Source organism: Engraulis encrasicolus, chromosome 1 (assembly GCF_034702125.1).
Source record: "Engraulis encrasicolus isolate BLACKSEA-1 chromosome 1, IST_EnEncr_1.0, whole genome shotgun sequence".
NCBI lineage: Eukaryota > Metazoa > Chordata > Actinopteri > Clupeiformes > Engraulidae > Engraulis > Engraulis encrasicolus.
In genome coordinates this window covers 34,827,985-34,840,484 of record NC_085857.1, presented here as the reverse complement: position 1 = coordinate 34,840,484, position 12,500 = coordinate 34,827,985, and the positions used below count along the sequence as shown (strand labels likewise).

The following is a 12,500-nucleotide window of genomic DNA, read 5'->3' as shown; positions in this document are numbered from 1 at the left end:
TCTCTCTCCCTCCCTCCGTGTGTGTGTGTGTGTGTGTGTGTGTGTGCGTGTGTGTGTGCATGCGTGTGTGTGTGTGTTTACAGGCATCTACAGTAGTCATAAGGATCCCCTGTCTCTTGGTGGTGGCGCCCCTGGTGGTGGTGTAGGGGGGGGCGCCGCAGGAGTAGGCATAGGAGGGGGGGTGTGCAGCACTCCTCTCTCCACGGGCCTCCTCTCCTCACACATCCCCTCCCTGCCCCTCACCCCTGCCACGGCCAGCAGCAGCCACGCCAGCAGCACACAGGTACGGTGGTATAACATCAAAATTCACTCGTTGAATGAATGAATGAATGCATTTATTTGACCTGATTCTTGATGTAAAACACGGGACAGCAAACTGAACCATGCATTAAAAGAAAGGAGTAGTCACAGGATAGCACAACTTGTAAACGTGTAACCAACAACAATGCCAACAGCACACAGGTACGGTGGTATAACATCAAAATTCACTCGTGAATGAATGCATGCGTTTATTTGACCATTCTTGATGTAAAACACGGGACAGCAAACTGAACCATGCATTAAAAGAAAGGAGTAGTCACAGGATAGCACAACACAACAACAATGCCAACAACACACAGGTACGGTGGTACACCATCAAAGACTCACTCGTTGAATGAATGAATGAATTCATTCGTTTATTTATTTGACCATTCTTGATGTAAAACACAGGACTGCAAACTGAATCATGCGTTAGAAGAAAGAAATAGTTAGGGTTGACACAAAAAGAAACCAGAAGGTTTGTGTGTGTGTGTGCGTGCGTGCGTGCATGCATGCCTGTGTAGGATGTTGTGTGTGTGGGTGCACAACTACATGCATGCATATGTGTGTATGAAAGAGAGGGAGAAGGGGAGTGGGGGAGGTGTGCTGCGTAGGTGTGTGAGAGAAAAGAAAGAGTGTGTGATTGAGAAAAGAAAGAGAGACACAGAGAGCCCGAGACAGAGAGAGATGATGATGATGATGAGTGTGTGGTTTTCTGCGACCTCGTCTTGTTTCCCTTGTCACTGGACAGTAGATTTCCACGCTGTGGTACAGTGTAAAATAGTGCAGCCTGTTAAACGTAAACAAGTAAGTTGCCCTGCTGCCTTAAAGGTGCGCTGTGTAATATTGTTGTGTAGTTTACTTCCAGAATTCATGCTGCCCATTCAAAAATGTTGCCTGTATCATGAATACTTACCAGCAGCAATTTTAAGTATTCGTTATGACTGGGAAAATTGCACTTTCCATACATGAAAAGGGGGATCTTCTCCATGGTCTGCCATTTTGAATTTCCAGAAATAGATTTTTTTAGCTGCAAAACTTAATGTACTTTGGTCACACTAGTAAATATTTGTTTACTATTTAGTAAATATTTATGAAAAGAGCAAATTTGGTAATAGGCAACACAGTTTCAATATATTTGCAGTACCCATTCTGGCCACATTCTACACAGTGCACCTTTAAGTTTGTAAGTTAAATCAACTTGAGAAAGCCTCGAGTTGAATTAACTTACAAACCTAAGGCAGCAGGACCACTTACCTTTTTACGTTTCACTGGCTTGCAGTGTTTTACAGTGTAGATACGACTGTACTTATTGTTCAGCCCTAAGTTCTAAATCTGAAATCTTTACATTACAAACTGAGCGGTGTAAAGACTTCCAAACTCTGAATGATTTATATATAATAACTTTTCATTTCAAGGAAAAAAATATTTGATTTAGTTGAAATTCGTATTGTTATTACTGTATATTGAGATCTAAAATCGAAAAACATTTCTTTTATAGACATAAAAAAGTCTAAACTATGACCTCAAAATAGCCTGAAAATGTATAAACAACAAAAAGTGACGTTTGTATACTGTACTGCATGTATGTCTGTGCATTGGCGCATGCATGGTTTGTGTGTGTGTGTGTGTGTGTGTGTGTATGTGTGTGTGCGTCCATGTCTGTGTGCACTTGTACTGCATCCCCTATCACTGGCATCTCTCTGTGTGTGTATGTATTTGTGTGTGTGTGTGTGTGTGTGTGTGTGTGTGTGTGTGTGTGTGTGTGTGTGTGTGTGTGTGTGTGTGTGTGTGTGTGTGTGTGTGTGTGTGTGTGTGTGTGTGTGTGTGTGTGTGTGTGTGTGTGTGTGTGATACTGCAAGTTAGTCGTCCTTGAGCCTTGGACACACACCTAAACTAGTCATGTGAGGCTTGCAACTGTGTGGATTATGCAAAAACAGTGCAAAGACACTGGCCAAATTCTGTTCAATTTCTGCCATAATAGGAACCTTGTCCGTTTGGAGACGGAGATGTCACATCTACTTACTCTTACTCTTACTCTTATCTATCCATAGAGCAGGGCTGTAGTCAAGTCCACCTTTGTAGAGTCCAAGACAAGTCCAAGACCATTACTAGTCAAGTCCGAGTCCAAAGAGGTTCGAGTCCGAGACAAGACCGAATCCAAAAAGATTAGAGTCCAAGTCAAGTCCGTCCGAGTCACATGTCGGTCAGTGTTTAACAATGAAAAGGATGAATGTCAATAGTGTGAACCTTAGAAGATAACCTATATGGCATGGATGTGAAGACAAACTTGTTTGTTATTGGATTTCAAGCTCCACTTTACAATCTATGATGGCCAGTGTTCTAAACAAAACTTAATGACAGACCCGGCGAGTCCAAAAGCCTAATTTGGCAAGACCATTGTCCGAGTCCAAGACAAGTCCGAGTCCAAACAATACCGAGTCCGAGACAAGTCCAAGTCCATAAAAAAACGGACTTGAGACCGGACTCGGGCCGAGTCCGGACTCGAGTACTACAGCCCAGCCATAGGGACTAATGGACTTATTATTCTGATTTCATCATACTTGCCAATCTGCAGAATATTTCCATTCATGTTTGGATCTGTAATCCTTCCCTGTGTGGCACTTCATATAAAAGTACTAAACTGTGTCTGTGTGTCTGTGTTGTGTCCAGATGCATGTTGTTGGTACAGCAGCTGGTGGTGGTGGTGGTGGCAGAGAGAGTAGAGAGAGAGAGGTTCCATTGGCCCATTACTTCCGGGTTCTATTATTGCAAGAGGGAGGGGGGGAAATCCCCCTGTAGGCAGACCTAGGCAGACCTAAGGACTGTTCTATTCAATGCTAGGAGTATTATGACACGCGGACCGGAACCTGGTCATGTTAGGTGCCCATAGCAACCTATTACATTGGCATATCTCTATATACTTAAAGAATCTCTGGTGGTGGTGTGCCCTCCTACGGTAGCCTGAGCGCCTTCACCGGAGCCTTTGGCCACCAAGTAACTAATAATATTCATGATTTGATTAAAAGTGTAATAATGAATAATTCTGTGTATGTGTGTGTGTCTGTGTTGTGTCCAGATGCATGGTGTTGGTACAGCAGCTGGTGGTGGTGATGGTGGTGGTGGTGTGCCCTCCTACGGTAGCCTGAGCGCCTCCATCACGGGGGGCTTTGGGAGCTTCCTCTCCTCCAGCTCCGCCCCTCCTGCCCCGGCCCTGCCCCCCTTACTCAACCAGGCCCAGACCACACTACCAGGTACGTAGATACAGACGACACACACACACACACACAACACATACAGTTAACATACTACACAGTACACACACTACATATAAACATACTACACACACACTACACATAAACATACTACACACACACTAAACATGAACATACCACACACACACATACACACACACTGGCAGGTAGATTCAGTATATGTACACACACACACATACACACACACTGGCAGATAGATTCAGTATATGAACACACACACACACACATACACACACACTGGCAGGTAGATTCAGTATATGTACACACACACACACACACATACAGTACATACACACACAAACATGTCCTTGTGCATATACACACACAGACACACTTTAACACACACTAACAGACCGTCTATACAAGCATATACAGTATGTACAGTGCACACAAAGTCCAGTGAATGTACCCGCATCATTTGACTCGCAAACACATGCAAATATTTCCTTTCCTCTTTTTCTTTTTTTTTCTCTCACTCCTTCAGACAGTCACAAGCACATGTGAACACATTTCACAGTTTAGATGTTGCCGGTTGCTATTTCTTGTCACATTTTCGGTAACACTTCACAATAACCTTCCGCAAAAATGGTTAACTAATGGATAGCTAATGGTTTGTTGTGCATCTATAATACTATTATAAGCATTGATATATCATTATTAAATCAATTGTAAAACACTTACTAAACATTTGCTGTTGACAATAACATTTAGGGCTGCACGATTATGGAGAAATTATAATAATGATTATTTATATCAAAATCACGATCACGATTATTAATCACGCTTATCCAGCAGAGCTTATTACCCCCACCCCCCAATTTCCGGAGCGACATAATAACACCTCACCTTACCGTTAGTTAACCATTTCGCGGAAGGTTATTGTGAAGTGTTACCAAATTTTCTCCTGCTCCTCCTCCTCCTCGTAATGCTGGTAATTCTCTTCCTCAGAGTCGGACCTTGAGGACTGTCGTTTCCCCTGTCAGGACAGCTCACCTCGAGAAAGCCTCTCCTCACAGTCAGTAGCAACCCTACACACACACACACTACACACACGCACACTATACATACACATACACACACATATACATACACGCATACATACACATATACACACATACACTATATATATACATACACACACACACACACATGCACACTATACATACACATACACACACACATACACATACACACACACATACACATATACATACACATATACACACATACACTATATATATACAGTACATACACACACACACACACACACACACACACACACACACACACACACACACACACTATACATACACGTGCACCATACTACATACACATACACAAACACACACACATATACATACACATATACACACTCACACACTGTACATGCACACACACAATATAGAAACACGTACAAATACACACTAACAAACACACACGCACACACGCTCACGCACACACATACACACACTCACGCGCACACACACACACACACACACACACACACACACACACACACACACACACACACACACACACACACACACACACACACACACACACACACACACACACACACACACACACACACACACACTATATAGCCCACACATGCACACATACAGTATACATACACTGTGCACATACACGAACAAACACACACACACACCAGGGGGGTTGACAGGGGAGACCCAAAGGGAACAGTTGCCCGGGCCCAGGGATAGGGGGGTCCCAGAATTGGGTCCTCATTACATTGTATGTATTGAGCTGGGGGGCCATTTCAGACGACTTTGTCCTGGGCCCAGCCAAAGCTGTCAGCGGCCCTGCACACACACATGCACACGCACATACATGCACACACACACACACACGCGCGCACGCACACACACACACACACACACACACACACACACACACACACACACACACACACACACACACACACACACACACACACACACACACACACACACACACACACACGCAATAATATACACTGAATGTATAAATCTTAATTCCTTGCTGGGGGTGCTGTGACGCAACGCACTAAGCCCCCCACATTTGGGCTTACATTGGCCACGGGGACCAGGTTCGAGTCCGGCCGTGTTCATTTCCCGGTCATGCCCCATCTCTCTCTCCCAATCATTTCCTGTCTGCTCTCACACTGTCCTGTAATAATAAAGGCCAAAAATACTTAAAGGGACACTGTGCAGGAAATGGTCAAAGAGGTACTGCAACTATGCTGCCCATTGAAACTGGGCTGCCTATTACCAAATTTGATCTCTATATGAAAGTTTACTAAGTAATAAACAAATATTTTCTAGTATGGTCCAAGTAGAGTCATTTTTGCAGCTAAAAATGGCTATTTTTGGAAATTCAAAATGGCGGACCATGGAGAAGATCCCCCTTTTCATGTATGAAAAGTGCAATTTTTCCAGTCATAATGAATACTTAGAATTTAATGATGGTGGTAAGTATTCATGAAAAAGGTAACATTAGTGAATGGGCAGCATGACTTCTGGAAATAAACAACTAAAAATCTCACACAGTGTCCTTTTAATACTAATTCAACAAATGGCCAAAAATACTGAAATGGTGTTGCTGTGCTGTGTCTGTGCTGTGTCTTCCCCCGTGTGGATGGCCCAGGTCACCCATGAGTACCCTGCCACTGCTGTTTGAGACGAGGGACGGGGGGGTGGCGGGGGCGGAGCAGGGCCGGACGCCGCGGCTGGAGAACGTGCCCCACATCGAGATGCTACTGGAGAAGCACAGCAACGGGGAGATGGGCGTCAACAGTGAGTAGTAGGGATGCAAATGATCGATTAATTCATTGATCGTTAGTAGATTGCCTCATCAATCGACTTACGATTAATTGCTGCGTTTTCCCCTGAAATCTCAATGTTTCTCGAAAAAAAACTACTACATTAAAAATTGAGATAAAATAATATATTTAAATTAATTCTATTTAAATTGTTCTCCTTCCTTCTTCTCTCCTCCTCCTCTTCCTCCCTCTATTCCCCTCTCCCACCTCTCTCGCTCCTTGTCCTCTCCTCCCTCTCTTATCCTCTCCTCTCCTCCTCTATTCCTCTCTCCCACCCCTCTCCTCCTCCTCTCCTCTCATCTCCTCCTCCTATCCCCTCTCCCTCTATCCCTCTCTCCGACCTCTCTCGCTCATTCCCTCTCCTCTCCTCCTCCTCCATCTATCCCTCTATCCCCTTCTACCACCTCACTCGTGCCTGCCCTCTCCTCTCCTCCTTCTCCCCCTCTTCCTCCCTGTCCTGTCCTGTCCTGTCCTGTCCTGTCCTCTCCTCTCCTCTCCTCTCCTCTCCTCTCCTCTCCTCCTCCTCTCTTCCACCCATCTCCTCTCCTCCTCTATCCCTCTCTCCCACCCCTCTATCGCCCTCTCCCATCCCTCTCCTCCTCCTCCCCCTCTCCCACCCATCTCCTCTCCTCTCCTCTCCTCTCTTCCTCTCCTCCTCCTCCTCCTCTCCTCCTCCTCCTCCTCCTCCTTCTCCTTCTCCTCCTCCTCTCCTCCTCTCTCCCCTTCTCCCATCCCTCTCCTCCTCCTCCCCCTCTCCCACCCATCTCCTCTCCTCTCCTCCTCTATCCCTCTCTCCCACCCCTCTCCTCCTCCTCCACCACTTCCTCCTCTTCCTCCTCCAGTTGTGGACATGCTCCAGTCTCTCCACTCCCTGCAGCAGGAGAACCAGCGCCTCCAGGACCAGATCCTGAGCCTCACGGCCAAGAGGGAGCGCCTCCAGCTGCTCAACGTGGAGCTGGCCGTGCCCTTCCTACCCCCTGGAGGTACTACACAGTCTCACCCCAAGTAGTCAATTTTTGACTACTCAATTTTTGACACCCCAAGACTACAATTTTTGACGTCTTGGGTATTCCTTCCACGTCACATTTTGACTATGTCCTCAAAGGCGCCCCCTTCTGGCAGCATAACGTCATTGATGTTAGGTTTAAGAATAGGTTTAGGGTTAGGCCACATAGTCAAAATGTGACGTGGAAGGAATACCCAAGACAAAGATCAAAAGATCAAAAATTGCCGTCTGGTCCAAGGTAGTCAGAAATTGACTACTTGGGGTGAGACTGCGTTGGGAGGTATCGCTTTGTTAGCCTGATTATCATCGACTTTCAAATGTCTTCAAGACTTGGTCTGACCTTGAGCATAACAATTCATGTTTCCCAAAACAACATTATTGACCCGCCTCCCTTGGTTTACTACTGGTTGATTGGTTCCTGACAAAGAGGGTGGAGTTCCCGATTTTTCGGGAGATCAGAAATGTATTTACATTACTCTTGACCTGACTAGAAGCAACGCCAAAGGGGTTGCGTCACTAGGAGGGCATAGCCTCGCTATCGCTTTGTAACCTTTTAGTGCACTCCGCACCTCCAGTGGCATGCTGTAATAGCCACTGAAAAGTTAAGCACCATAGTTCTACAATACTATGATATAACCCAGGGCCTTCACCCATTGATGCCTAAAGCACTTGCAAAAAACGCCTGCTGAATGCCTGAGCCCTTGTTGGGAAAGTTGCCCTCAGCCTGTAAAAAGACCAGAGTTGTATAAAGAAGAAGTAGAAGTAATCTTACAGATGTAATTATAACACTAGTAATAACAAAATTGAAATCATGTAATATCATACTACTAGTGTAATTACATCTGTAAGAGTAATTCTACTTACTTAATACAACTCTGGGGTGTGTTTCTCGAAACCATTGTTTGCTAACTATGTTAGCTACTTTTTTTGTTTGCAATGCAATTTCCCATTGACAACCTCCCAAGTTGCTAACTGGCTAACAAGTATGCTTTCGAGAAATGCATCCATGGTCATATGTAATAAAACAGAAAAAGCACAAACACCATTTTGCAAAACCATTCTTCTAAAAGTGTATCTCTTCTAACAGGAGGAGGAGGACCCAACACCGCCGCCACCATCAACCACCACCACCTCCAGCACGTTGCCACCACCCACCTGCCCGGCCAGCAGACGCACCTGCCCAGCGCCGCCTCCATCGCCCTGCAGGCAGTGGCCCAGGTCCAAGGGGTCCAGGGTGGAGTCTCCGCCACTGGATTCCTCGCCAGCGCTCACGGTCAGCACCACCACAAACCACCACCAGGGTTGCCAGTTGAGGCTGATGACTTCCAGCCCAAAAAATGCTCAAATCCCGCCCAATTCTAGTGATTTCTATGGCCAAAAATCGGGCGGTTTTTTTTTTCTTCTAAATGCCATTTTTACCCGCAGACGGCCATCCTAAGCAGCCCATTTGGGTGGGAAACTGCCTAATCTGGCAACATTGCAAACCACCACCACCACCGCACAACAACAGCACCCCTCACAGTCAGCAAAGCCATCACCATCACCACCACCATCACCACCACCCTGGGGTAGTGCGCTCTACCGCACAGCACAAGTACGCACACTCATAGTCCTTAGCCACCTTGGACCCCCCACCCCCCCCCCCCCCCCCCCTCCCCCCCCCCCCCCCCCCCCCCCCCCCCCCGTCAGCTATCTCGGTGGCGTTGTGGAGTCGTGTCGTATTGTTTGTGTTTGTGTTTGAGTTTGTGTGTGGATTGAGCAGAATTGTGTGTGTGTATTGTGTGTTATGTGTCTGTTGATCGTGTTGTGTGCTGTGAAGGGTTTTTAGCCATACTCACTGAGTGTGACTGACAAAGCACCTTCATCCAATGAGATCTGGCACAGGATTCCTCTGCTGATTCTTTTCTAGCTCACTGTGGAAATGGCTAGGGTTTTGTGCCAAGACAGCCACCTTGACAACAAACACCTACTACACAGTGTTAAACACTTTCAGTATTCACAGAATTCAACACTTTGACATGTTATTCTCTGTATTCTCACTCTCTATATTTCTTTTTTTAAGTATTTTTGGGGGTGGGTTTTAGCCTTCATTATCACAGGACAGTGTGAGAGTAGACAGGAAATGATTGGGAGAGAGAGATGGGGCACGGTCGGGAAATGACCCCGGCCGGACTCGGAACTGGGGTCCCTGTGAGCAATGTAAGCCCAAACGTGGGGGGCTTAGCGCGCTGCACCACAGCACCCCCGCCCCCCCCGAATAGTACTTTCTAAGGGTTGAATAAGCACTAGATGCACTTGACTAGATCCCATGACAAGATTATGATCATATCATATTTCATATGAGACTGCACACCATGGCCTTTCCAATGATCGTAGTCATGTGTCTCTGATGCAGCAAACTGCAAAAAATACTGCAGTTTCTGTTTCATAATCTGAATACACAATGATGGCACACTGCCACTGTGGCCTAATCTAACCTACCCTCACGCTGCCCTCGTCCTACGTCAACACACCACCAGACCCCTCACAACAACAGCAACAAAACAGCCAGACAGGAAGACGTGGACTACATGGCTTTGTTTCCCAGTGGCCCTATTTACACCACCACACATTACTGCAGGGGGGGGGGACCTTTTTCATTCGAAGGGCCACTTCAAATTCATCTGAGGGCCATATAAGTCCTCCGAGGGCCGTACTATGAACAAAACCAGGAATCCCCCCTGCACTTTAGGCCAATATTGAAGGCAGCCACCTTTTAAACAAACACCACCTTCTCTAGGTTCCCTGAATATAACTTTAATTGTATTGCAAATGCATTTTCTAAGATTCCTTTACAAAATATGTCATATTTCATGTGAAGCTGAATAACATTAGAATTATATCGGGGACCTGATATAATGGCCTCTTGAGCTGCAAACGGCCCTCGATAACATAGGTTCCCCACCCCTGCATTAATGTATCACCACCACTCCTCCACTGCTTACACCCTAACCTTTTTTTAAAGAATGGTTGCCATTGTTTTAGAATTACATACCGGTACTATGGCGATTGTCGACAGACATCACCTTCGGAAATGGTTGGCGTGTTTTTGTTTCCCAACGGGTGAATGTCACACATGTGTTTTGTTGACAAGCAGGAAGAGTGAGCTGTGAACAGGATTTGGGGTTAGCGTGGAAAGGAAATCATGCAGATGGGTAACATTTTTTATGTGCTTATTATTTTTCAAAATGTGTTACCATCCAGAAATCTGTCCTGTTTCATGAATATTAACAGTAGGAGCCATCGATGTTTTCATTCATATTGTCTTGACCGCATCATGATTAGTCCAGCTGAAAACACCTCGAAGTCTCATGAAAGTTCAAGTCTAAAGGCTGTCCTTTCTTTCAGACATGTAAAAGTTTTATCTTTTTCCTGACATGTTTTGACTGTGAAATTTCCGTCTTCATCAATTAACCCCTTAGTGCAGCACTATGGCTCTCTGTAATGTCATGGCAATGTTGTTATGATGTAGTTAAGCATTTTCAGCAAGTGAATAGGGTCGCCGGCGACCCCTGCTGCAGTAAGAGGTTAACTTTTACGTGTCTGTAACAAAGGGAAACCTTAAGAATTGAGATTCTAACTGTGGTTTCTAATGTACCACAGCCACCATTTTTCAAATATTCAACTTGGCTGATATTTGTATATGTACAATAAGACCTTCATATTCACTACTATGACACCATGTTGCACTATGCTAACTAATCAGGGATTTACACATATGTGAATTTCTGTGTTTTCAACATGACAAACACAAATCCGATTTAGACAAAGTACTATCGTTGCTCGAGCCCTAGCAGTTGTCAATAGGCAGCATAAACTCTGGAAATAAACAAGAAAAAAAATACACACTGCACATTTAAATCTCACATTGGAAATTGAATTCTTTGATTTATGCATAACACCTCAAAGCCCTGTCTCATTTAGTACGAGTCTCTGGCATTTGTTTCATGTAGAAGGTTCTCTCCCCTCTAACACAGGCACACACACACACACACACACACACACACACACACACACACACACACAGACACACACACACACACCCCCCACACACACACTTGCATCACACAAAAGCATTCTGCTGGAGAGCTGCCATCTTTCCATTTATCTGACTGGCTTAGGCTGAGCTTGAGGGGCTTAGTGTAGTAGCTTTTGACTTCCCCATCTTTTCTCCACTCTAGAAATAAACTCATAAAGTGGTGGCAGCGGCAGTCAGTCGGCCGCAGTAAATCATGCCGTGTTAAAGGGGGACAAATGTAAGATTACGTAGTTTGTACGGTGCCTGTGGCATGCCTGTCTCAAAATCTACACCGTCATGAAAAAATGCTGTTTACCTAAGCTCGCTGTGAGAATGTTTTCATCACAGAATGCCAACAGTTGGTAGAACAAATGTGAATATGTATCTGACGGTATAAAGCGATTTTTTTTCTCGTCTGCAGTGTTTCTCACGACACTCGACCGGGTCGCTCTGTAAAAAGTTGCATTCGGGGTTCTCTGACAGCGGACCGTGAAAGTGGTCGCGACGAGACTTATCGTTCACTTACTATTGACTGAAATAAGCACCGGTTGACTCGGGACAGTGGTTAATTAACCTTTTTATTCGAATGTTCATAGTGCCGCTTTAAGGAATGTATGCCTGATGCTGTGTATGCGTTGCATTGACCTTGGTGCCTGGAGCAACATAGACACAGCATTCAGGCTCATGAGATTTGAGACGAGTGAACACATTCTAATGCAAAAGGAAGGTTCTAGCTTTTAAATGCAACTCATGTCATGTTTTTGATATGCTCCGGAGGCTGAGATATTTCGTTTTTTATTAGGGCTGGGACTCAAATTTTTAATCAAATTAATCTATAGGCTTTGGAATTAATTAATCGAATTAATCACATTTTAATCGCATTTAAATATCTGACTTGAGAACAGTGAAAACATTTTCACATGGATTTTGAATAATTACAATAAATAAGCTTCATCTAAATATATTATTCATTTTTGAAAGAAGAGAGAACTTCTCAATTTCAGCAGGCTATTCACCAACAGGCGTAATACTGCCCTCCAC

The 12,500-nt window shown here is 44.9% G+C and overlaps 1 protein-coding gene across 1 annotated transcript in view; it reads left to right on the top strand.

Annotated features, from left to right (window-relative positions):
• Window positions 1-12,500, top strand: part of LOC134450646 (protein AF-17-like) — a 96,746-nt gene that overhangs the window by 66,460 nt on the left and 17,786 nt on the right. Inside the window, exons 12-17 of the mRNA XM_063200537.1 lie at window positions 84-283; window positions 3,380-3,554; window positions 4,524-4,590; window positions 6,222-6,370; window positions 7,239-7,379; window positions 8,490-8,675. Coding sequence (XP_063056607.1) covers window positions 84-283; window positions 3,380-3,554; window positions 4,524-4,590; window positions 6,222-6,370; window positions 7,239-7,379; window positions 8,490-8,675 — 918 coding nt within the window. The remainder of the gene's footprint in view (window positions 1-83; window positions 284-3,379; window positions 3,555-4,523; window positions 4,591-6,221; window positions 6,371-7,238; window positions 7,380-8,489; window positions 8,676-12,500) is intronic.